The sequence below is a fragment of the Adiantum capillus-veneris genome, chromosome 20 (assembly GCF_014529385.1).
Source record: "Adiantum capillus-veneris isolate H3 chromosome 20, ASM1452938v2, whole genome shotgun sequence".
Lineage (NCBI taxonomy): Eukaryota > Viridiplantae > Streptophyta > Polypodiopsida > Polypodiales > Pteridaceae > Adiantum > Adiantum capillus-veneris.
The window spans coordinates 132,450,173-132,476,324 of record NC_140950.1 but is presented as its reverse complement, the minus strand read 5'-3'; the positions used below and the strand labels follow the sequence as shown (position 1 = coordinate 132,476,324).

Genomic DNA, 26,152 nt, shown 5'->3' with positions numbered 1-26,152 from the left:
TAAATATCAGCAAGGCATTGCCTTGCAAAATGTTGGATTACATATCAATCAAAACATTGCTAAGCACATCATGTCTCTCCCATATCCTCTAATTTGCGGGCAAGGTGCAAGCACAAGTGATAGCATTTTGTAGAAAAACCTTCACTTTGCATTCCTTTAAAAACTGCCCCCGCAACTTCCTTGTGACATCCATATTGGGCATATCCTGTAATCAACGTGTTCCAGTAAATGACATTTTGAACAGAGCTCATCAACAACTTTAGGTGCTTTTGTAAGTGCAACACATTTTATTACATAGTGACCAACGCATAGTGCAACACATTTTAGGTGCTTTTGTAAGTGCAACACATTTTATTACATAGTGACCAACGCATCTCCAAGCCATCCAAAACTCCCTTGCCATTGCCATATTTGGCATAATCCCATAATCAATAGCTCCTCAAGCACGTTTGTGATTTCCGAAGCACAACACATTTGACATACTTATCAACCAAACACTGCCAAACACAACACATCTAGCATACATCTTGGTCAAATTATTGATTGATCATCACATTAGGCCTACATATCAACCACTGTAGTGTTGAGCACAACTCCACGAGCTAGTACCCCGCTATCAATGCACTGCAAGAGATGGCATTTCGGACAAGATGCTCCTCAAAGACTTATTGCCCTCTAAAGTACACCATGTTTGGCATGAATACTGACTAAGGAATTTCCAAGCACCATAGTTTTCCCACCTATTGAGCAAGTCAATGCCAAAACTGCATGCACACTAACCTTCCCTGATCATAGACATCCCAAGTCTGTGAGCACAAGTATTTTAGCCATAAGATGAGCATTAAATACCGGATTTGAGCCCTATAAAGTAGATGTTGTAGCACTTTTTGAGCACTAGCACTCAGACCCTTGTTAAACCTAATTCATCTTCCTCAGCACACATCCCAAGAGAGGTCCAATCACCAGCAAAACTAGTCCCTGGAAAATCTTGCACTGCCCATATCTTTCTCGCTCGAACTCCGATTGACAAGCCGTAAAGACAAACATGGAGAGCATGTCAAGCACTACACTCTTGACCTATTTAACCACAATTTGGTAGCTTTATTTTATCTTGGTGTACATGCATCAATCTTCATTGCTTGGCCCCAAAACCCACATTTAGCACACATTCTAGTCATCTTGATGTCATAGAAGATTTTGGAAATGTTCATAATCTTGGTAAAACTTGAAATTGCATGCAAATTCACATCTTTCACCCCGTGCATGCAAAGTAGCACGACATCCACCCCCTCTGCACATGCACATCCTTTGTTATGTGCCAACCATTATTCAAAACTACCAACAAAAACCTGTAAATAGATAACCACTACCCCACTCTAAGCATACCATCAACAATCTGCCAATCTGCGACATCATGGGAGAGTATCCTCCTCCAAGATCATAGGGAAAACACAAGAATTCCCCACTAGTAGAGCACAAGCATGAAATAACCAATAAATCATCATGAACCCCACTTGGATCATATGGCATATAAGTCAACTTCCCGAGACCGTGAACATATCCATCTCCACCAGTATCAAATATCATATCGATTAATTGCCATGGACCATGCATAAAACCGTCTCCCCTTGGATCAAAAGCTAACCAAAAATCCCCTACATCATAGGGTAACATCAAATCCTATATAGCCCATCAGGTATCACTAGATATTGCCGTATCCCTTATGCAACTTGACGAGCCAATTTTTGCTAATCACAGTAATGGGTAGGAGCATTGGTAATGCGCCTTCACCCCTCCTAGCATTAGAATTTTGGTCCTGCATATCTGAGTACATGAGTCCCCATGGCAAAGCTCTCTTCATTGTAGGCTCTCAAGATGCATCGCAAAACATTTTTCTAGTTTGTACATGCCCAAAATTGAGTAGAGCCTCATCTAGCAATTGCATAAGCTTAGCATCAACCGCATCTGGATGAACTTGTTTATACACAAAATCAAATTTCTTGGTACCCTTAACATCCGTATTTGAGAATACTTCCAAAGATTCATCCAATAAACACAAAAGCTCTCGGTCCATCGCTTTAGAAGATTCCTCTACCCTACATATCTCATGCTATAAACTACAATTTCCACATATTATATGCAAACTAGCCACATCTGTTGTAGTCTACTCTTCAAGTTTCTCCCCTCATCCAAATATCTTTGAACTTCTGTAGCACAAAGTTCAACAGGCATATTGAAAATTGCATCTACTTCCCTGTCAATATCAACACAATGAACAATCATATGCAACACGAAGAGATTGCACTATTGAGAGCTCTATATCACAAAATCTTGTTTGAAAAGGAGTCTTCATGCCCTCTAAATCATCACCTTGCAGATCTTCAAGTACATTCTCTTGCTCACAACTGAATTTGGTCCTAGCAAGGCCGACTCCACTATGCAATGAAATATGGTCCTATCAAGACCGATCACAAGTCCATGCCATCAGTTTTTGCAAAAAGTATGTCTTAGCTTATCCTTGGGCCGATTGCAAAATCATAACAACCGCATGAAGGGACGGAGAAATGGAGAAAATCCTCTTTGGAAATTGAAGAAAAAAGTGCTAAATTGCAAAAAGTGCCTATTATTTTAGAGCAATTCCTCTTTGAATCTATCCAAAAGGGAATTTTGTATGTTTGTGAAACTCATTTTTTCGAACACTCCATGCCATCAAACAGCATGACTTCTACATTGTGCATGGGGACACCCCTATAACACCTCATGTTGGTGTCCGTAATCTCCATTGCATCGTTCGGGTGTTGCCAAAGGAGCGTGAAAACTCATCATAGGGCAAAATTCATAACTTGTAAACCCACTTCGTATTAATGGCCTTCTTCCCAGGAGGCAAATCACATAAAGTCCATGTGTCATTTTCTATAAGTGCATCATATTTTGATTGCATGGCAGCCATCCAATTTTCGGAATTTTGTGCTTCATCAGAAGACAGAGGCTCCTCAACATCGTGTAAGCTAGACACAGCCAAAGCATAATAATCTGATGCATAAGATGCATGGCGAGAGCCTGAACGAGTACGACTAGACAAAGGTACATCCAATTTAGTGTCACGCAATGTATGCACCAGCCATTTTGGCATACCTCTAGCCTGCTCATTTTCAGCCCTTTCCTCATCAAGTACATCATGTACATTTGCATCAGTAATAGGCTGATTTGTAACATTTTCGGAAACCCCCATAGGTTGTACATTTGCCTTATTGGAGTTTACATTCGTGTTTCCACCACTAAAAAGAGGCAACAAAGTGTCATAAATGTCATGTGAGCTTATATTACTGTCTCTAGTACATGACAGCAAGGGCTAAATAGAATCTTTCACAAACACTACATCCAATGAAACCACAATACGTTTTGTTTGCGGATGATACAACCTGTAACCTTTGCTTTCGACACTATAACCAACAAAAATACATGTGACAGCCTTATCATCCAATTTTCTACTTTGTGTTTGTGGCACCAAAGCATATGCCAAACAGCCAAAAACACGCATGTGCTCAATAGAAGACTTTCTATCATGCCATGCTTCATATGGAGTAATAGACTGCAAAGCTTTCATAGGACACATGTTTAGTACATAAGTTGCACACATGATGGCCTCAAGCCAAAAAGAATGCGGCAAAGCTTGACTTTTGACCATACATCGTGCCATTTCCGTAAGTAACCTGTTTTTCCTCTCAGCAACACCATTTTGCCGAGGTGTATAAGACACTGTACATTGGTGATTTATCCCACGACTAGCCAGAAATGCATTGAATTCATGAGACATATACTCCCCCCCTCGATCGGAACGGAGGGTACCCATAGTACATTTCGAGACATTTTCAGCCATAGCCAAAAATTGTTTTAAGCACATAAAAACTTTGGACTTCGCTTGAAGCAGAAATACCCATGCATGCATGGAGTAATCATCCATGAAAGTCACGAAGTAAAGATAATTACCTAAGGACGGAGTTTGCATGGGCCCACAAACATCACTATGAACAAGCTGCAACCTGCATGTGGCCTGAACTGAACCATCCTTTGGAAACTTAGAACGTTGCAAAATACAGCCTTCACAAACATGTTTGACAGGTGCTTCGAGAGCTGGCAAGGAAGCAACTATATCAGATTTCTGCAAACGTAGTAAACTGGCAAAATTCAGATGACCAAAACGTGCATGCCAAAGTTTTGCATCTAAAATAGCCCTTGAATCTGCAACTACATTTGCAGAATTTTATCCACACTTGTCATACAAAGTGAGCTTATACGGCCCACAACACAAAAGCCTAGATGCAACAATTTTTTCACCAAAACTGAGATCATGAACTGTACATCTGTCATCCACAAATTTGACTACAAGTCCAAGTCTAGCAAGTGTAGATACAGACAAAAGATTCTTCTTGATTCCAGGTGCATAAAGTGCATCAAGAAGTGTGAAGGAACTGCCATTTGCAGTAGTAAGCACAATCTTTCCAACTCTTTGAACTGGATAAGAGGCATTGTTGGCACAAGTGACTGAATTCTCATGAGGGACAGACTCGAGAGAGGTGAACAATTCACGATGTGAGGTAATGTGCTTTGTAGCACCATTGTCAAAATACCACACATGTGAATCTGCAGCAACTGACATGCATGCACCATGGATAGCAGGATTGTAAGTGCACTCTTCACTAAAATCCCATTCTACATCAACATCAACATTATAGTCTCCTTTTACAGAAGACTCAACAATGGCTACATTTGTAGTGGAACCAGCATTTGCAATGGAACCACCCTCTTTCTTCTTAGCCTCTTTGGCCTTTAACTTAGGACACTGCTTGATCAAGTGATCATTAGCTTTACAATAATGGCAACGCATCTTCTTTTTGCCCTTATCACCAAAATTGCCAGACGATGTGCTACCAGAAGAAGCATTTGGAACAGAAGGTTTGCCACTCGCAGCAAAACCATAAGAAGTGGCTGCATTGCTATTACCACCCTTTCTTTGACAAGCAATAAAATCCTGTTCAACTGCACGCTGTCTAGTCCTGTTTTTTCTAGAAAGTGACTCTTGCAATAGCAATGTGCATAATGCATCAAACTTGACAACTTCTGGATTTCCTTGGGTCATAAGTCTCCAAGTACTAGCAAAAGTTTGGTAAGAATCAGGTAAGGCATCAAGAACAGTCTGCACAAGGGAACTGTCTCAAATGACTTCACCTGAAGAAATAAGTTGCTCATTGATATCCTTGACACTACCAAGGAAAGTGTCCATATCATCTTCCTCATGCATAATCTTTGACTCCGGATCTTTACGCCGCAAAGCAATTTTAGCCTCATTGAGACTTGCATAAAGACCAGCCAAAATATCCCAAGCCTGTTTTGCAGATTTTGCTGAACGGACATGAGGAACAATGGTGTGCTTAACAGACAACACAATCAATGCATGAGCATGTGTATCCTTTACATCCCAACGAGCTTGTTCTACCGTAGGCAAAACAACTCTAATAGCAACAATCCTTGCAGCAAGACCTGCAACATCCTCAACATCGCCTCCATCCTCAGAACTAGGACGTACATCAATGCCCTGCACAATATTCCATACGCCCTTTGACACAAGAATGTGTTGCATCATATAAGCCCACATAGGGTAATTGTCCCCATCCAACCTGTCCTCAGCAGCAAACATGTTGAAGACATCTGTGTTGTTGTCAGCCATGGTAAATGTTGCACCTGATGTGAAAACTGCCCAAAAATAGGAGAAATGGAGTGGGATTAACACGTGCTATATAGCACAAACCGTAGAAGACTGTAAGACACCTGTTATGCAAAAAATGGCACTGATAGAAATTCTCCACAAAATGACAAACTTGCATGTGCAGACGTGCCTGTAGTGGAACCAGAGGCTGAAATGAGCCAGAATCAGAAATCTGAGCACTACAAGCTTTCTCAAAATATTTGTCGACCTACGAATGCTTTCCAAACCTCACTATACTCGGAGAAAGTGAGCAGGCGTGTGCTGGAGCATCATTCGACTAAGCCCGGGAGGATGTAACCTGCTGTGATACCAATTGTTGGAATTAGGGTTGCAGAGAAACACACACAGCTTGGAGAAGACAAAGGAGGCTCAATGCACACAATAGAGAGCGTGTTACTTAGTGTGCAATGGAAAGATAGATAGCCCTAGAGTGATGGGCGTATATACAATGCACGGGGGAAAAACCTCCTAAACATGGAAACAATGCCCCGGCATTCCTAGTGTGTTCACACACATCACTACCACATGTATATGGTAACATAGTGTACCGATCTAGGGCTTTTTGTTTTTAAAACATAAAATGGCTTTATCAAGCCTTCCTTTAACCTTCATGAAATTAGTCTACACCGGATGGACCAATTCCAACATGGGGTGGCGATGGATCGATGGTGGATTCAAGTGCTGTTGCTCTATATTTTTTGTGTTTTAATATAAAATCGGTAACTTGTTCAAAACTTGATCATATCTACATTTTAAAAAAAGCTCTCGAACATGTTGCAAAAGCCGCACAACTGCCATTAAGGCTTTGCAGACCCTTTCGGTTGTTCAACTTCTCCAACATGCCCAAGAGCCTTCTTTCATATAATATTAATGTGATCAAGTATGTCTATGGTTTTTAAAAAATATTTTCATCAAAGAAATTTGGACAAATTCTCACACTTCTTAATGGAACCAAATGTTTTCAAATCGATCTACATGTGGCACTAGTAGTTCATGCAACCATGCATGAAATGAACAAGGGCCTCTCTCTCTCTCTCTCTCTCTCTCTCTCTCTCTCTCTCTCTCTCTCTCTCTCTCTCTCTCTGTGTGCAATCTTTGGTCTACGTGTGTATAGCTCCAAGCCCTATGCTAAGAGCCCTAGGAAACTCTTTTGGCAAGACCATGCAGCTCTCTCAGTCCAAATGTAATCACATCCACATATCACGTTCAAGACCTATACGAGATAGAGATTGAGGGTCTTGTGGCCTTATTCAATGATAAGTAGATTGAGGATCCAGAAGGGGGAAAGGGCAGAGACTGAGGGTGCAGGAGTACTTGAAATAGAATGTTGTTGTGAGCAGTGAGATAACAATGCCAAGGCGCTAGACACCCAACCTTCTTTGTAGGCACAGAGGAGCCGCAACCTTCAACTGAAGTCATTGTTAGACTGAAGGACTTGGTGACATCTCAGATCCTCAAATCCTCATTTTTGTTGGGATATGAGTGCTCATGCATTTTCCCTACAAACAGGAAACATAAGTCCTTCAAGTAATGTGTACAAGCAAGAAGAAAAAGAAAAAAGGGGCCCAGGAGGGGGGAAGAGAGAGAGAGAGATAGAGAGAGAGAGGTATATTGAGGGACTTGCTCGGTTTTTTTGGTGCTCAAAAAAACTCACTCGCCCTCTTGTAAGACTCGGTTGAGAGGAGCACCAAATTTTGTGGCACTCGGACCAAATAGGGGTGCCATGGCGAGTTGCTTCTTGCACACACTCGTCCATAAGACCCTTATAGCCCAGCGCAAGACTCTCTTCCTCTCCCTGCTCCTCCGGTCGCTAAGGCATTGCTAGGCATATTCCGCACTCAAGGCATTTTTAGTGATGACATTTTGAATGGGAACTTATCACTGAGCATAATTCTGGCAACATACCTCGCTTTCAATGTGCTGCATGAGATGGCATTTTGGACGAGATACTCATTGACCATTTGGTGCCCTATTAAGTGCACCATTTCCTAGAACCTGGTCAAAAGCCAAAAAGTCCCAGTTGGCACACTCACTGAGGCGACCAAACTGGTACAGAACTCGCCCTCGATGAAACTTAAATTACCAATATCTTGGCAACCAATGGTCAATCTAAAAAGACCGATGTGCTCCACAAGATGATCACTTCAATTCCACGCACTTACTTCACCCTTGACCTTTCATCTGCAGCTGCCCAATCTTGTATCTAACTACAATCGATCCCAACTTCAAACTAACATAACTTCTTCATCGTAGCTCCGATTGAGGAGCTGTAAAGATAGGCCCGTAGAGCACCTTGAGCACTACAAATCTAGCCCATAAGCTTTCATTACTTGTCACTTCAGATATACCCACTTTTAGCATAAAAAACATAAGTTCTAGCCCCTTAAATCCGCATTTGGCATACATTTAGCATTAAACTTGGCCTATTAACAAGCCCCGATCACTGCTCAATAAATGTAGGCTTCAAAGAAGCTTAGCTTGCATTTCTTTGCTCTTTTTTGCATCATGGAAGCAGAGCAACACGACACCACGAATCCCTGGTTAAAAGTACAAGGATTGGAGCAGTAACTTTTGGAGTATGCACATTATACACCATTAAAAGCATTTCTTTATTTCCAAATCACATTACATATGTATAAAAATGTTGCAAGGGTGAGAATCAGGTAAAATTTGATAGCTTCAAGACAGAGCAAGGAATGCAAACACTTTACTACTCCATTGTAAGATGCATTGGCGTTACCACACTGAGGCCCCCTAGATCACAATCTTCCCATATTACAATGTGGGTTCCTTGGGAGACATGATATGCCGCCTGCCATTGATCCAAGGAGCATTTAGACAGTGCATACATAGGCTACAACTGGTTGGAGGAATTTGCCACCAACAAATCAGCACTTACCACAGAGACTACACGGCTCAAAGCAGTGATTGAGCAAATGCCAGCAATCTTATACGCTCTTATTGATGGCGTTGCGGCTACTCACTCAGCTGATATATTGCACAATGACTTACATCCCTACAACATAATTCTAGATTTTACTCTCACAAATAAACCCCACATTGGCGTTATTGATTGGGGCATGATGCTTAGAATGCCAGCCAAGCATATATCAAATAATTTTTTGCATCCTACAGCTCAATCGAACTTTGCAATTTTGGAGGCAAAGGAAGCATGGAAATGAGTGAGAGCTTGCAAAGTGACCATGGATTGCTCCGAATATATATGATCCACAGTGTGCATATGCATTCACAAAAGCAAGCAACATTATGAATTAGGCTTTCTATTTGACATGTTAATAGACTTTTGGAGTGCAGCTAGGCAAGTCTATTTCCCAGAAGAAGTATTTTGCCACCCCGATCAAAATGCCATGAGGGCTATTCATATAAAAGTTGATAGTTGGATGAAATTAAGAGAGCACTCTTCCATCTTACATGAAAATACTTGGCCAAAATTCTTCATTGTTTTGTAGAGAATGGTAGTCGCCACTCCTTCTTTACTACAGACTCTTTTAACTCCTCAAGATTTTCCAAACTTTGTTGGAATGACCACCATATCATCCACACTTTGCCCATATTTGGCACCTTCTGATCAAGGTTTCAAATCACAAACATAATTACTCTCCTCCACCAAGCAGATTTTTTTATGGACCCACAAAGACATGTGATTTTCTCTTTCACTTTTTCAATCTTCTCAAGCTGCCATTCATCAAAGGTTGTGCAGTTGAAAGTGTCAATCACAACGCACTTACTGAGTAGGAGTGATTCCAATGTATAGACGTGCTTGAAAAATCGAGTTTCATTAGGTAGTTTTAACACAACTGACATGCACTTCGTGTACAAATTAAGCACTCTTTGTCGTTTCAAGATGAAATGCATGTTCCATCAGATATGGACCCAGACTTTGCTTGATGTTTACTTGTAGTTTAAATAATCTACTCCAACACTTAGTCTTGGATTTGAAAAACTTTTCGTCAATCAAAAGAAAAAATTTGTGTCTGCCTTGTAGATTTTGATTAGCTAGTGATTTTTTGATAATTTGGTCATCTTTTTTGCAATTTATGTTATGGTGCCCTCTGTAAAAATTATTATAAATGTTGTCAACCATCTATCTCTCAAATCTCTATCTCAAATAGTCAAAAGATACATGGATTGCAATCCATGTTTGACAACATTATTGCATAAAACTTGGTTAGGAGAATTGGTATGCCCTATAGAGGTCAACTCTCACCCCCTTTTGGATTTGGATCTCTAAAATTTAAAAGATCCCAAATTTTGGTTTATCTCCCAAGCTTTTGTTGGTTTGCCCAATTTCTTGATTTTCAGTGTGTTTTTAGTGTCAATTTCACTCCAAAATTCTGTATTCAATGATTAGAAACCATCCTTGACCCAATGGTATCAGTTTTTGGTCAACCAGTCACAGAGGTACATGGATCGCATCCATGTTCCTCCACCATACTGGATGAAACTTTCTAGATTGATTCTCTTGGGTTTGTTTATCCCCTTTTTCCACAAATTTTTGGGTTTTTATTAGCTTCCAAGCTCTCACCATAAAATTTTCCAATTTTCTAAGTTATGGTCTCACTTACCAAAATATGGTTTTCTACAATTTTTGCCCTAAAATTTTTAACCCAATTTGATGGTATTGGTTGCTACTCCTAAATGTTGAAATGAATCTAGGAACAAAAACAAACAAACACTACAAATTTGACGGTGAAATGGATGATGGAATAGTACTTTTAAATCATCGAGAAAAAATCAAAATGAAATGTCTTTCATATCTCGTTCACAACTCCCTATGCCTCTCATGAGTAGATCTAGCAAGTCCCCAACTTCTAGCCTCTATCAAGCGCTAAACCCTGAGTCTAGCTACTTATATGCTAAGGTGTAAACGGAATGGATATCAAAATCTAAAGACAAGAAAGCTACACCTACAACTAGGTCACTCAACACCTAAGGATCACAATAGGGAGAATTGGGGAGAATTGTTGCTCTATCTCAATAGGAGTGTCTTGATTGTTTTCAACAGTTGTATCGTCTCGTGGCGGTTCTTCTTGTGTTGTGTCTTGGCCCTTGGGGGAGTCCAATGGAGACTCTAAATCTTCTATATTTTGTTTTTTGGAGTCCTCCTTTGCTTGTTGCTTGGCCTTTCTTTTGAGTACTTTATGAATATATGTTGCCTTCAACGTGCCGACGAGCTGCACTTCCTCTGTCGCTTTCCTCCTTCTATAGTGTTTGATTTTTTCCATTTGCTCAACTTTTTTGTTTTCCAATTTCTTATCAAGCTCCACATTGTCTTTATCAATGGCATATGATCTTGCTTCATCAACTCTTTGATTTGTTTGTTAATCTCATATAACTCAATGCCAAAAGAACTTTAACTAATAGAGAGTGATCTCAACTACATTTACCTCAATCATCTTTTGCATGATAGATTTCAACCGCGTGTTAAAAACCCTTTTTATTTGGGGGGGGAATGGGGGGGGATAGCCCTACTCAATGGTATTTTCATGAGGGGGCACTCTAAGATTTATCTCACCCCTCCTTCTTGACTCAAATTGATAGTTCGATAATGTGAACAATCCTAGTCTTAGCTTTAAATTTGCCGGCTCGGGTGCAAGACCTTTGCACAATCCCATGGACGCTTATGAATCTTAGCGTGCTTGCTAATTTAGGATAGAGCTTTGGTAAAAGTTAGATTCATCTTTGGGAATTTAAAATTTTACCGCATGTGCAAAACCTTAGCACAAAACTCTAGAGGTATCACAAGACTTGTCCCAAAACCTACTAGATTTAGACTATACGTAGTGAATTTTAACGTTATCGTAAGGCTTGCTAGACTTAATACTTGGAGTCTAAGGAGTTTTTTTATTTACTTAAATTATTACAAGTACTTCCATTTTTAGAATCCTATAATTACTCTAGGTAATCTCCTTTGTCATGTACCTTGGATCAAGGCTACTATGGACAGATTTATCCTTCCGTGATTTGTACCCTTAAATGAGATTACTAAGGGGAAATTATCCCTGTTCTTTTATAGACTCCTCTCCTTTGGGTTCCAAGCCTTAGTGACCAAGCTAGTCTATAAACACTTATCCACTTCACTTTTTTTCTTTTATTTTCCCTTGACTTAAGTGGCCAAATTAAGATGGAAAATAATTTTAGAAGGTTAGAAATCTATTTTCATGACATTCCATTTGTTTGAGCATTATTTATTGGAAAAACCTCATTCGCGAGAGCCTCAGTGGAGGATTTTTATGAATTACAAAATCCCAAAGAAAACCATCTTCTATCTTGTCTGACCCATAAAAAGAGTTTGCATATACAATATTGTTGGAATTAAGGTTGCAGGGAAACGCACACAGCTTGGAGAAGACGAAGGAAGCTCAAGGCACACAACAGAGAATGTACTACTTAGTGTGCAATAAAAAGATAGATAGCCCTAGAGTGATGGGCGTATATACAATGCACGCTGGGGGGAAATCTCCTAAAGAGGGAAAAATTCCCTGATGGTCCTAGTGTGTTCACACATCACTACCACATGTATATGGTAACAAACCTCCCTGGGAGTGATGCGATGAATGAGGGCTGGCACGAAGAGTAAAGGGAGGTGTCATGCCCTCAGGACAGGAAGTGCCATGCCAAAGCTTTGCAGAAATCTTCGAACTTCTCATGAGACAATGCCTTTTTGAAAAGATCTTCAAGGTTTTCATGTGTTGGCACATAAGCCAAGATGATCTCTCTTGCTGAGAGCCTCTCCCTGACATAGTGGTAATGCACCTCAATGTGCTTTGTGCGAGCATGAAAAAGTGGGCTCCTCGCAACTGCCAATGCGCTCTGACTGTTAGTGTAGATGATGTTGGCAATGTCTTGTCCAACACCCAAATCAGCCATAAGGCGTCTGAGCCATACACACTCAACTGAAGTTGTGAAGACTGCCCTGTACTCAGCCTCATAATTGAAAGTGGCCAAAGTAGGTTGCTTCTTGCTCAACCATGAAATGCATGAACTCCCAAGCATGAAACAGAAACCACTTGTGGACACTCACATGTCATAACAACTAGCCCAATATGAGTCCAAAAAAGCATGTAAATCTGGTAGCAATGGTCCCCCCTTGGGATAAAACAAGCCAAGATGACAAGTGCCACTCAAGTAGCAAAAAATCGTCTTGACTATCTGTCAATGCTTAGACCCTAGGCTATGCATAAATCTATCGACTTGTGAGACTGCAAATTGAATATCTGGCCTCGTATTGCATACATAAATGAGGCAGCCAACGACAACTTGGTGAAGAGTGCCATCAGCAGGATCACCAGCATCATGTAGACTCAACTTCAAATCTGTTTCGATTGGAGTGGCAAAAGGTTTGCAATCCTCAAGTCCACACTTACATAGCAATGTCTCTATGTAACTTTTTTGACACAAGGAAATACCACCATCACACTGCTTAATTTGTATGCCCAAGTAATGATGCAACAGCCCCAAACCTTTCATCTTGAAAGTAGCGTTCAAATCAGTCTTAAATTCAGCAATATGTGTCTTTTTGGGACTAGTGATCAGCAAATCATCCACATAAAGAACAACAATGAGAAGTACATCACCCTCATGCTTGACATACAGTGTGCTTTCTGTTGGACTGTTACAAAAGCCTAGTTTGACCAAATGAATGTCAGCCTTCTTATACCAAGCACGAGGAGATTTCTTCAACCCATACAAAGCTTTATTACATTTGCACACTTTATCCTCTTGTCCTTTCTTGACAAAACCGTGAGGTTGCGTTACATAAACTTCCTCAAATATGTCACCATTCAAGAAAGCAGTAACAATGTTTGATTGATATACATCCCAACCAAAATGAGGTGCCAATGTACATAGAAAATGCACAATAGTCATACAATAAGTGGGAGCAAAAGTCTCTTCATAATGTATGCCTTTTTGTTGTGTATAACCCTTTGCAACAAGTCGAGCCTTATAGAGATCAATCTCACCATCCGACTTGTGTTTCAGCTTGTAAAACCACTTTGTACCAATGGCCTTTTTGCTAGAGTCAAATCACATAAAGTCCATGTGTCATTTTCTATAAGTGCATCATATTCGGATTGCATGGCAGCCATCCAAGTTTTTGAATTATGTGCTTCATCAAAAGATAGAGGTCCCTCAACATCACGTAAGCTAGACACAGCCAAAGCATAACAATCTGATGCATAAGATGCATGGCGAGAGCCTGAACGAGTATGACTAGACAAAGGTGCATCCAATTTATTGTCATGCAAAGTGTGCACCAGCCATTTTGGCATACCTCTAGCTTGCTCATTTTCAGCCCTTTCCTCATCAAGTACATCATGTACACCTACATCAGTAATAGGCTGATGTGCAACATTTTCAGAAACCCCTATAGGTTGTACATTTGCCTCATTTGAATTTACATTTGAACTTCCATCATTGAAAAGAGGCAATAAACAGTCATAAATGTCCTATGAGCTTACATTACTAGCTCTACTACATGACAGCAAAGGCTGAACAAAATCTTCCACAAACACAACATCACGTGAGACCAAAATACGCTTTGATTCCGGATGGTACAACTTGTAACCTTTGCTTTCAGCACTATAACCAACCAAAATACATTTGACAGCCTTATCATCCAATTTTCTGTGCTTCACTTGTGGCACTAAACTATGAGCCAAACAGCAAAAAACACGCATGTGCTCAATAGAAGGCTTTCTATGTTGCCATGCTTCATATGGAGTCATAGACTGCAAAGCTTTTGTAGGACACTTGTTAAGTACATATCTGGCACACATGACAGCTTCGAGCCAAAACAAATGTGGCAAAGCTTGAATTTTGACCATACATCGTGCCATTTCCGTAAGTGATATGTTTTCCCTCTCAACAACACCATTTTGCTGAGGCATATACGGCACTATACATTGGTGTTTATCCCACGACTAGCCAGAAATGCATTAAACTCATGAGACATATACTCCCCCCTCAATCGGAACGAAGGGTGTCCATAGTACATTTTGAGACATTTTCAGCCATAGCAAGAAATTGCTTGAAGCGCATAAACACTTTGGACTTAGCTTTCAACGGATATACCCATGCATGCTTGGAGTAGTCATCAATGAAAGTCACAAAGTACAAGTAATTTCCCAAGGACATAGTTTGCATAGGTCCACAAACATCACTATGCACAAGTTGCAATCTTCAAGTAGCATGAACGGACCCATCCTTTGGAAACATAGTACGCTCCATTTTACCCAAAATACAACCTTTACAAACATGTTTGACAGGTGCTTCAAGAGGCGGCAAAGAAGCAACCGTATCAGATTTCTACAAACGTAGCAAACTAGAAAAATTGAGATGCCCAAAACATGCATACCACAGTTTTCCATCTGAAACGGCCCTTGAATCTACAACTGCATTTGCAAAAAAAATTCCACACTTGTCATACAAAGTGAGCTTATACAGCCCACGACACAAAAGGCCAGATGCAACAATTTCATCCACCAAAACTGAGATCATGAACTGTGCATCTATCATCCACAAATTTCACTACGAGACCAAGTCTAGCAAGTGCAGATACAGACAAAAGGTTCTTTTTTATCCCAGGTACATACAATGCATTAACAAGTGTGAAAGAACTGTCATTTGCAGCAGTAAGCACAACCTTTCTAACTCGTTGAACAGGATAAGAGGCATTGTTGACACAAGTGACTGTATTCCCATGAGGCACACACTCAATAGAGGTAAACAAATCATGATGTGAGGTAATGTGCTTTCTAGCAATAGTGTCAAAATACCACACATGTGAATCTACAACAACTGACATACATGCATCATGGACAATAGGATCATAAGTGCACTCTACACTAAATGCCCATTATGTATCAACATCAACATCACAATCTCCTTTGACCGAAGACTCTACAATCATTGCACTTGTATTGGACCTGTGTAGTGGATCCTGCCTCATTCTTCTTAGCCTCTTTTGCCTTCAATTTCGGATGCTGCTTGATCAAGTGATCATTAGCTTTACAATAATGGCAACATATCTTCTTTTTGTCCTTATCACCAAAATTTCCAGACAAAGCGCTGCCAGTAGAAGCATTAGGAACAAAAGTCTTTCCACTTGCAGTAGAACCATAAGAAGTGGTTACATTTTTGTTCCCACCTTTTCTTTGAGCTGCAATAAAAGCATCTCCAACTGCATGCTGCCTAGTCCTGTTTTTCTGGAAAGTGACTCTTGTAACAGCAATGTGCATAATGCATCAAACTTGACAACTTCATGATTTCCTTAGGTCATAAGTCTCCAAGTACTAGCAAAAGTCAAGTAAGAATCTGGCAAAGCATCAAGAACTGTATGCACAAGTGAACTATCGAAAATGACTTTTCTTGCAGAATTAGTTGCTCATTAACATCCTTGACACCAGCAAGGAAAGTGTCCATTTCATCTTCCTAATGCATAATCTTTGATTCCAACTCTTTACGCCAGCAAAGCAATTTTAGCCTCATTGCGGCTTGCATAAAGACCTGCTAGAATATCCCAAGTCAGTTTTGCAGATTTTGTTGAACGGATGTGAGGAGTGATAGTGCACTTCACAGACAATGCAATCAATGCATGAGCCTGGGCATCTCTTACATCCTTATGAGCCTGCTCAACCGTAGGCAAAACACCTCTGACAGTAGCAACCCTGGAAGCAAAACCTGGAGCATCCTCTAATATCGAATGCATCCACAGTACCAAGACGCGCATCAATTCCCTGCACAATGTTCCAAACTCCCTTTGATACAATTACATGTTGCATCATGTAAGCCCACATAGAGTAATTGTCCCCATCCAATCTGTTCTCAGCAGCAAACATCTTGAACACATTGTGTTGTTGTTAGCCATGGAAAATTCATGCACCTGATGTGAAAATTTCCCGAAATGAGGAGAAACTGAGTGACACCAACACGTGCTATATAGCACAACCCGCATTAGACTATATGGGACATGTTATGCAGTAATTGGCACTGACAAAAATTATGCATAAAATGAAAAAATTGCATGTGCAGACTTGGCTGTAGTGGAATCGAAGGTCGAAATGAGCCCGAAATAAAATTATGAGCAGACCGAACTTTATGACCACGCCCAAATTTTTGTTGACCTGCTGACGCTTGCCAAAGCTTGTTGAACTCTGAGAAAACGAGCAGGGATGTTCTGGCGACGCTGGCAACTAAGCTCGAGAGGACGTGACCTGCTCTAATACCAATTGTTGGAATTAGGGTTGCAGGGAAACGCACACAACCTGGATAAGATGAAGGAAGCTCAAGGCACACAATAGAGAGTGTATTACTTAGTGTGCAAGAGAAAGATAGATAGCCCTAAAGTGATGGACGTATATACAATGCACGAGGGAGAAAACCTCCTAAAGAGGGAAAAATGCCCCGGTGGTCCTAGTGTTTTCACACACATCACTACCACATGTATATGGTAACACATATTATACTCTTTACCACCTGAACTATTGCCATCTAACAAAACTCCGAGCACCATATATACCATCCTATAGTCGTGCAATTTACATTTTCTATAAACATATGTGTGTGTGTAAAATTTACTAAAATTATGTAAGGTGTAAAATAAAGAGAGGATGTGAAATGAAAGCTAAGGAAGTCTCCATCATGCACTGAAAACTATGAAAGTCCCCCTAACCCAGCCTCAGGACTATATAACACATAGCATTTAAAGGGGGGGGGGGGGGGAAGGGGATCAATGGCAAGGAACTGGAATGGGGCTTATCGAGGGGATCTGGACCGTGCATACCTGTAAAAACTAAACCTGGACAGTTGGGGGGGCTGGGCATGCTGGCCAAATTCAAGCGAGATAAGCCTGAGGGAAGTGCCATGTCATCAGGGTGGAAATTTGAATTTGGGACGCTTTTGAGGGGGGTCGATTGGCGGAGAGGCCACACTGTCGGGGTTTGGGCAGAGAGGCCACGCATTATCTCTGAGAGGCAGGAGGGTAGAGGGAAGAAGCCACAACAAGTATGGAGAGCAAACAAATGCTGGACCTCAATGTACCTTGGGAGGCAAAACAAGTTATGCAGTCCATTGACCTAAACGTAACCTGGAAAGCAGAGGGAGATCGAGGGATGTCGGGCAGGATGGAGGCACGATTGGATGCTTTCGAGGATGGGGAGAAACAAAAGCAATATCGTATATTTGATTTGAATGAGGAGTTGGAGGAAGGCAACTCGTCATCAACAGGCTCAAGTAGTGCTTCCATGGAATCAGGATCCCATTCTAGTGGTGGTGACCAAGTAAAGGAGTTTACCAAATCCCCTTCAACCTTCCTTGCAGATTCAATGTCATACTTGAGCTTATAAGAGGGTCCCCTGGGTTTACCTTGCTTTTTGTCCTTAGGTGCATCCTCCATCACCACTTCAGGAGCGGGCTTTGGAGCAGGACTTTCTTCTTTCTTGTTGTTGAACCTCGTTGTCCTCTTCGATGTCCCAGGAGCTTCTTCATCTCTTTTCCGCTTCTCCTCCACCATAGCCTCATTAGCTTGAGACTTCGCAATGAATGCATACACTGAGAGGGAATCCACTGGATCAGTCCACCCTGTGGTTTCTCGAATTGAATTCCCTACTTGCCACAGCTTCCCATAAGTTACCTGTCCAGTTTCTGTTGTCTTCAAAGCATAAGGCCATAATTGACCCTTGGTACCTGCACCATCTTCATCACCCTTCCCACAGACTTGCAGCCCATAAGTAGCTGCCTCCACAAGAGCAACATTATGCTGAATCTCATCAACTATCTTCTTCATGCCGCCCCTACCGAAGTTCAGGCGAAGCATCTCACCTGTTGCCCTAAGGTGTATCTTCTTGTCCTTCTAGAATACCATATTCTTTTTATATGCTTCGTCAAATTCATCACATTCCTTAACATACTTGTGGTCTTCACTGTCACACCACATGCATCGGTCCCAGCCTTTGCGTGGTGGCTGCTGCCTAGGCTCCGATGTAGACCCTTTTGCAGCTAGACCATCAAATTTAACAGCTTTAAAATTCAAATTCAACTCTTGAATACCTTTCACCAATTCGTCAAGAACTGGCTCCTCCACACTGGGTATTGCCGAGGTTGTTTTCTCTTTAGGTTCCTCCTCCGCAACATCCATGATGTCAGCCACGATCATCTTGTCAACTCTCATCTGTCGTTTCACAATCATGTTGACTGCTTCGGTGACTACCTTCCAGCTGGATGTCAAGCCCAATTCTCGACTTGGATCCTCTAGCAACTGCATTAAACTCTTTTGAAGTCGAGGATCAGCAGCCTGAATGAACAACTCCACCTTCTGATCCCTCATTGAAAGTTGCTCTGTCGAAGACAATTGCTCAAATTTCTTCTCAAATTCTCGCATTAACTCTCGTGCAAACAGATTTTTGTTCTTCTTCTGCACCCACTTCATGAAACTTTGCCTGGTTACTCTTTGAGAGTCCTCCAGGAAGTACTCCTCCTGAAGCACCTTCTTGAAATCCTGCCAATTTGCGCCTTGAAGCACCTGAATTTCTTTAATTCGACTCCTAAGTTCCGGCTCAGCAATCAAATGGAACCCTTCTATTGCATTCTAATCATCAATTCCATTCTCTTCCATTGCCTATTCATAGATATTGCAGAATTTGCTAATATCCCGGCCTTCAAATCGATGTAATTTTTCGGTAACTGTGTGCCGAGCTTTACGGATCCTCTCCTGCAAATTGTACTGCTGTTGAGCAGCCTGCTATTGTTGCATGTAAGCAGCAAATTGCTGCATCATTTGCTGCATGGCAGCCTCTTGCGGTGTCGACATCCCTCTTCACCACACTGCTCACCCCGGCTCGTTTCACGTCGGGTTCACCAAGAATGTCGAGGGATAATTGTGTGAAAGGTGAGCCAGGAAGGCACCGGGCCCGTGGCTATGAGAGGTGCGGGAAACAAGGTGTAGCAGATACAATTTATCGACAGCAGTATTTAAAACAGGCAGACCATTTAATCCCCAGTTAATTGACAAAATCCATGATTAATCGATCACTAACGGAGCTTAAATGCTCTTAACAAGAAGAAATCCTGGCTAAAACCAGGTGCTAAACAAGAAAATTGATGGAATCCTGCTTACTCTGCCTTCCGCTTCCTGCTTCAAATGGACACTGTTAACTGTTTGAGATTAGGCTTTGTTCCGGCTATGGAGACTCGGACATGGAGATTTAGAAAATCTCGATTATGAATGGCTTAAGGCTATGGAGATTAAGAAAATGGAGCTTCCGTTATCCAAAGCTTAAGAGTATAGAGCTTCAGAGCATATTAGGCGGCTAGAAGAGCATAAGATTATGAGGAGGATTAGATTAAGGACATCAAGCTTATATGGCTTAATTCGGCTTAAGAACTTAGGATTAGAGGATTATGACCCGCTTATGAGGAGCTTCCGAGCTTAAGGAGCTCCAAGATAAGTAGCGGAGCTTAGGAGGATTAGCTTAAGAGCATCAAGAGCTTATGGGGATTCGCTTAAGAGCTTATTAGGCGGCTATTAGAGCTTCCCCGAAGATGGAGCTTAAGAGGAGAGCTCAGAGAGCCTTTTTAGATTATGAGAAGGAGCTTACTCACGAAGATAACTGAAAGAAGCCGTTCCTTTTCTTTTTATATTTGCATGGGAGGCTTGCTAAAAAAAACCGAGGCACCCATTAGCGATGTCGCTAATGGGTACGGCCTCTTGCTGACGTGGCAGGCCGAAGTCGAGTTCCTCCAAAAGCGACGCAACTTGCCCCGAATGTGAGCGCGCCGGCATTCTGGTCAATTCGTGTTTCGTGCTCGGCGCCATCAAAGCATCAGAACACCCAGGCCGAGCGGAGCTGTCCTCCTGCGTCATTCGCTGCCCTGTTGAACGCCATGGCTCTTATTTTTTTTCCCCTTTGCTTGGCTTCACACTTCATTAAAAAAAAACCCTTCCTTTGCTTAAAACGGGCGGCCATCAACAATGGCCCTTGGACGGCCGGCCTTAATGGGCTTGCTAGGGTTTTAATGCCCTTGTACGGCGTCACATTTGACATACATGTTGGCAAAGGCAATTCCAAGCACAACAATTAGCCGGTCGGCCTTCGTAACGGCATCACATTTGGCATACAAATCGGCCAAAAGCTCGGGACTTCGGACAAGCTCGGGACTTCGTGTCCGATACGCATGTCGGCCGAAGCTTTGCCAGGCTTTTTCATTGGCAGCCATAAACATCGTAAGGGAATCACATTTGGCATACATATCTTTAAGCTGCAAATACAAGTGATTGCATTGAAGCAAGGCCTTTCCATCACATCCGATAAAAATGTCAGAGTTACTTCCCTGTCAGCCAGGTATTACCAATACGACCACTGCCGGCCAAGCATTGCATCAAACGACATCCCGGTCATGAGACTCATCAAGCTATTTCTGCTCCCGCATCCCAACCCTGGACAATAAACAAACTTTCGGCCGAGACACCAATCGAGCCGACCAGGGCGGTTCGAACCCGGCCCCCCGTGATACTTAAATTGACCATATCTTGCGAAATGAAACCCCGATTGACAAACTGAAAAGACCAACATGCTCCTGAAAGTGAGCACTTCGGACTCATGCATTCCTATCACATTTGACCTTTTATCGGCAGGTGCTCAATCCGGTACAGATCTGCAATTGACTTAAACTTCGAACTGCCATAACTTCTTCACCGTAGCTCCAATCGACGAGCCGTAAAGACTGGCCGGTAGAGCACATCGAGCACTGCAGTCCTATGGCACAATACCCCATCCGTGTCCACTTCAAGCATACCATTTTTTAGCATCATTAAAGCATATTTTTGCCCTTTCAGCCGCATTCGGCATACATTCAGCATTGAACTCGGCCTGCAATCAGCCCTTGATCACTGTTCATTAAACACATAAGCTTCAAACAAACTTAATGTGCATTTTCTTGGCATCTTTCTTTGCTTGGGAGCAGAGCTGCATGACAATGCGCTGATACCTTTTACAATTTTGCCTAAACTTCCTATCCTTGTCGCCAAATCTCTTTAAAGCTTCTGTATGCCAAGCTTTCACTTCCGGATTGGGCATGAGCTTTGCTCTTCTCTCAGCTTCTTTGTGAAGGGGGCGACCTCCAGGGCGCTTTTCAATCTCTACAATGATTCCATGGAAAGTCTTGAGGTGAGACATCATCCGTAGTCTTTTGAAGATGAAGGCCGATCGCTTTGGGCAATCAACACTTGCACGGCATTGGCGTGCTAGCCGTCCATCAGGGAGCTCAATCTCTAGATAGACTTTTGGATCTTGGATGTTGGCTGCCTCTTCTTGCTTTGCAAGATCCTCAAATACCTCCTGTGCTTCTCCCTTTGCTACATCCTTTGCCTCAACTCCACATTCCCTTGAGCCCACCAACTTCTTTCGCGGACGGATGTTTAGGCTCGAAGGTGTGCCCATCTCAGGCAAGGTGTGCTTCCGTGGACTTCTCCTTGGTTGAGAAGTAGCCCCTTCTACATGAGGAGATGTGGGAGGAGTAGTGAAGCTCTCCTCATGACACAAGGGTCCCTCTTCTTGCTCTTTAGCTATGTCCACCTTCTCGAACTTCTCCGTAGGCTGGACCTCCTCCCCATTCTTTGCCTTTGGTGAGACATCGGCCTTTCCTCTTGTGATGCGAGAGCAACCACCCCTTTGCCATGTTCTCTTCCCCTTTTTAGCAGGTGAATCGAACGAGCCATCCCCTAGCCACAACCTCAAGCCAAATTAGCTCATCAAAAGCATGACAATAATTCCCTCTATTTTCCTCACACACACACACACACAGACACACACAGCCAGCCACACAACGCACTCCCTGTCTCACATGGCCAAGCTCGTGCATAACCCCATGGTCGAGCCTTGAGATGCTTGCAGAAAACATGCATGACCTTCCCCCCGCCAAACTCCCGTATCCCCCCACTCGCGGGCTCACCATGCAACCAATCAGCAGTCGCCACGCGTCCCATGGCCCATGTTTTGAATTTGGCCAGCATGCTCAACCCCCCCCCCTCTGTCCAGGTTTAGTTTTTACAGGTATGCACAATCCAGATCCCCTCGATAAGCCCCATTCCAGTTCCCTGCCATTGATCCCCTTTACCCCCCCCCCCTCCCCTTTAAATGCTATGTGTTATATAGTCTTGAGGCTTACCCAGCCCAACACTAAGGGTTTCTTTTAGAAAGCCAAAAATACCCCCTATGAGTACTTTGAAAAAGCAAGGTCACAAGCTAATGTTACAAGTAATTTTTCTTCTTCTCCTTTGTAGGAGTTTCCTTCCAATCAAATACATTGCACGTTCTTTGCTTCATCCCTACTTTCACTTGAGGATTTTGCTACCCCTATGGTGTGACCCAAGGGTGAGTCTTGCACCCACTAACCCCTCTAATAAGGGGGGGACTCGGCTCTAATTGCCATCTCCATCACTAGAGCCACCCTCGGCGGTCCCTCGCCTTCCATTGTTGTTGCTTCCAAGTCCAATCATGCTGGCCATTTTCTTGCCAAATCTCCTCAAGATTCAACGTTCAACCCCTTGGCTCCTCAAATACAACCTCTGCTCGCTTGCTACCCTATTCAAGAGTCAAAAAAGCACCTGGAACATGTGACAAGTTGCAATGCCGCTACTGGCTTGCTGCACTATTCAAGCGTCGAAGCACCTGCAACACCTGATGAGCTTTCTCCACACATGGAGACATCATCAATCTGCTTGACAACGCCTCTGGCAGTATCCTGCATCTCCTTTATATCATAACCTGACTCGGGCTTCTCATCGACGCCCATCAAGTTTTGCTCGCCCATGCTCCGATCTCCATTGTCGCTGCCGTTGCAACTACTACCTGCGTCATCAGATGCCTTGCAAATTTGCAATCCTAGCCCTCGTAGTCTCGTTCTCCTTTTAATTAATTTTATAAGTGTCTACACACACACACCAAAAAGTCATCGAAGTCTTTGGCTTCATAAACATTTGCTCCCACGACCAATTGCTACCACATTGTTCACACACATCAATCGAAGTCATTACCCGTATCAATGTTTGTTGTATTCAAAGGCACTAGAGCCCAATCACACTGTAGTAGAGAAGAGGACCCCCATTTCAAGGCATTGAAGCATTCAAGTGTTTGGATACATTGTAATGTATGCAACAATTTGAGCTAACAAAGCTCCCACATGGCAAGTTCGAACACTTATACGCAATTATTTACATAGGAGTTAGACATTCCCTATCCTAAAGACATGGTAAGATCCTCCTACATTATTTGTGCCCCTATGATGTATACTTACCAATAGTTGCATTAGAAAAAGTGTGTGTGTGTGTGTGTGTGTGTGAATGCCTTAGTTGCCATCCGAGGCCTCTCTAACTCTACCAAAGCAGACAAAGTTGCCCAACATATAGGCTATCCATAGCTACAAATGACAAAGACATGGATGCGATGGGGATCAAGATGGGTTTTAAGTATGTAGCTAGGAGCCATCAATCCTTTGCCTTGAGTGTGGACATGTGGCTTGTAAATACTAGGCTTCTAATCCCAAGTCACAAGGTCCAAGGATATTCTAGCCTCTAATAATTTTTTACCTCCAGCTTAGCGAGCAGAAGGTCATGATATTATGCGTTGTATGAAAAACATTGAGAAAGAATCCATTTTCCTACATGAGAAAATTTCTAAATCTTCTTGTGATTGCTCCAGTATCACAGTTTTGCATATTGATAGCTTCATATTGCACTAGATACCAATTGACAACACTTGCTGACATACTTAGACTTTTAATATGACTACTACTAGATTAAAGCACTGTCAAAAAATATTTAATCAAACCAATGATCTTAGGCTCGCTCAAGGAAAATTGAGAATGGTACCATAAGAGATTGTGATGTATAAGTCTAGAGATGGCATTGGGGGCTCTCTGCCATGTCCTCCCTGCGCTCCAGTCGATGGCCCCAATACGTCACACGCTGGCCGTCACCTGCCACCACTGTTTTCGTGCCTTTTTGCCACTCCTAATCTCGCCATCCCTCGTCCTTGCGCAGCTGCGACCAAACCTCCAGGATGCCACACTATCGGAAAACTCTCAGTGCATGTTCTGCTGGTGTGGCAACCTGGAGAGTGTGCCAGAGTCCATTGGCTGCCTCGGTTCCACTTTAACACACCTCGACTTGCGATGTTGCGAAAAGCTAACCATGGACTTATCCGCTTGCATTCCCTCAAGTTCCTGAGACTGAATAATTGCCACAGTCCCACAAGGCTGCCAGATGCCATCGGACAGCTGACTGCTCTCGAAGTGCTAGGCCTGGAATCTCTGCGGTATCTGATGCTGCTTCCACAGTCTCTTGGAAACTTGACCAAGTTGTCAACCCTCAATTTAAACTACTCTGAAAGCTTAAAGGAGCTTCCATCTACAATTGGCAACCTTAGGAAGCTCTCATCTCTTCATGTGAGCAGCTCCTGCATTGGGGAGATTCCAGCGGCACGTAGCTCCCTTACAAATTCAAATTCGTTTTTGTAAAAACTTAGGGAGGCTCCCCGAGAACCTCGGAAATCTACGTAAACTTGTGACCTTGCAGTTAGAATCCAATTAAGCCTGTCCTTTCTTCCTTCGAGCATCGGCCAGGTGACCTTAGACTTGTTCGGCTGCAACATCGGTGAAGGAGGGCTCCCTGAACAACTCTGTAACTTGTCATCTCATTGCAACCCTCTCAGGTCCGGGCTTCCTGAGAACTTGCACCTCCTTTCAAGGCTCCGGACTCTTTGCCTTAGGGGTGGGTTGGGACAATTTGACGGAGATTCCTGAGTTGCCCTCTTCACTTGAAAAGTTAGACACTAAATGGTGTCCGAATTTGAGGGTAATCTCTTCATTACCCGCTTCACTGAAACACTTGGACATAAGCTCCTGTCCTAGCCTTCAGCTTCTGCCTTGGGGCTGCGATGGGCTGCAAGAGCTCGTAGGTTTGGACGGACTCTCCCATGATCTCGAGGTGCTAGACGCCGGTGGATGCAGAGGCTTCACTGTTGATGTGTTCCAGCTTGCAAGTCTCACATTTAAGGAGCTTGGATTTATGGGGAACGGGAGAGAGAGAGAGAGAGAGAGAGTCTGTATCGCGCAACACAGCAGGGGTAGACGAAGAGGGATTGCGTAGCACGGATAGACGAAGCATAAACAAGCTGCAACCACGCGCGAGCTGGCGGAAGCGTCAGGTGACAGTAACATGAACTCGCACGCCTTCTCCACAGCGTTAATGCACTCCTCAACAGGACTGCCCTTGTTTTCCTCCTCGTATCACATCGAGTCATGTCGTCTATCAGCTCTTGCCTTCACACAAAGCTAAAAACCTACTGGCCATCCACGTGCACTCCA

General features: G+C 42.7%; 1 protein-coding gene across 2 annotated transcripts; it reads right to left on the bottom strand.

The window, feature by feature from the left end:
• On the bottom strand, positions 1–26,152 carry LOC147433254 (uncharacterized). Of its 2 annotated transcripts, none has more exons than XR_015185596.1 (2): positions 24,657–26,152; positions 1–205 (listed from the first exon to the last, which is right to left on the bottom strand). XR_015185596.1 is itself a non-coding variant. In XM_086492875.1 (2 exons), the coding sequence occupies exons 1-2, from the start codon at positions 24,691–24,693 to the stop codon at positions 21,700–21,702; spliced, it is 846 nt and encodes a 281-aa protein (XP_086349001.1). In that variant the 5' UTR covers positions 24,694–26,150; the 3' UTR covers positions 20,167–21,699. The 2 variants fall into 2 exon arrangements, 1 of the variants encoding a protein (XP_086349001.1); XM_086492875.1 differs by lacking the exon at positions 1–205 and adding an exon at positions 20,167–22,508 and having other exon boundaries at positions 24,657–26,150.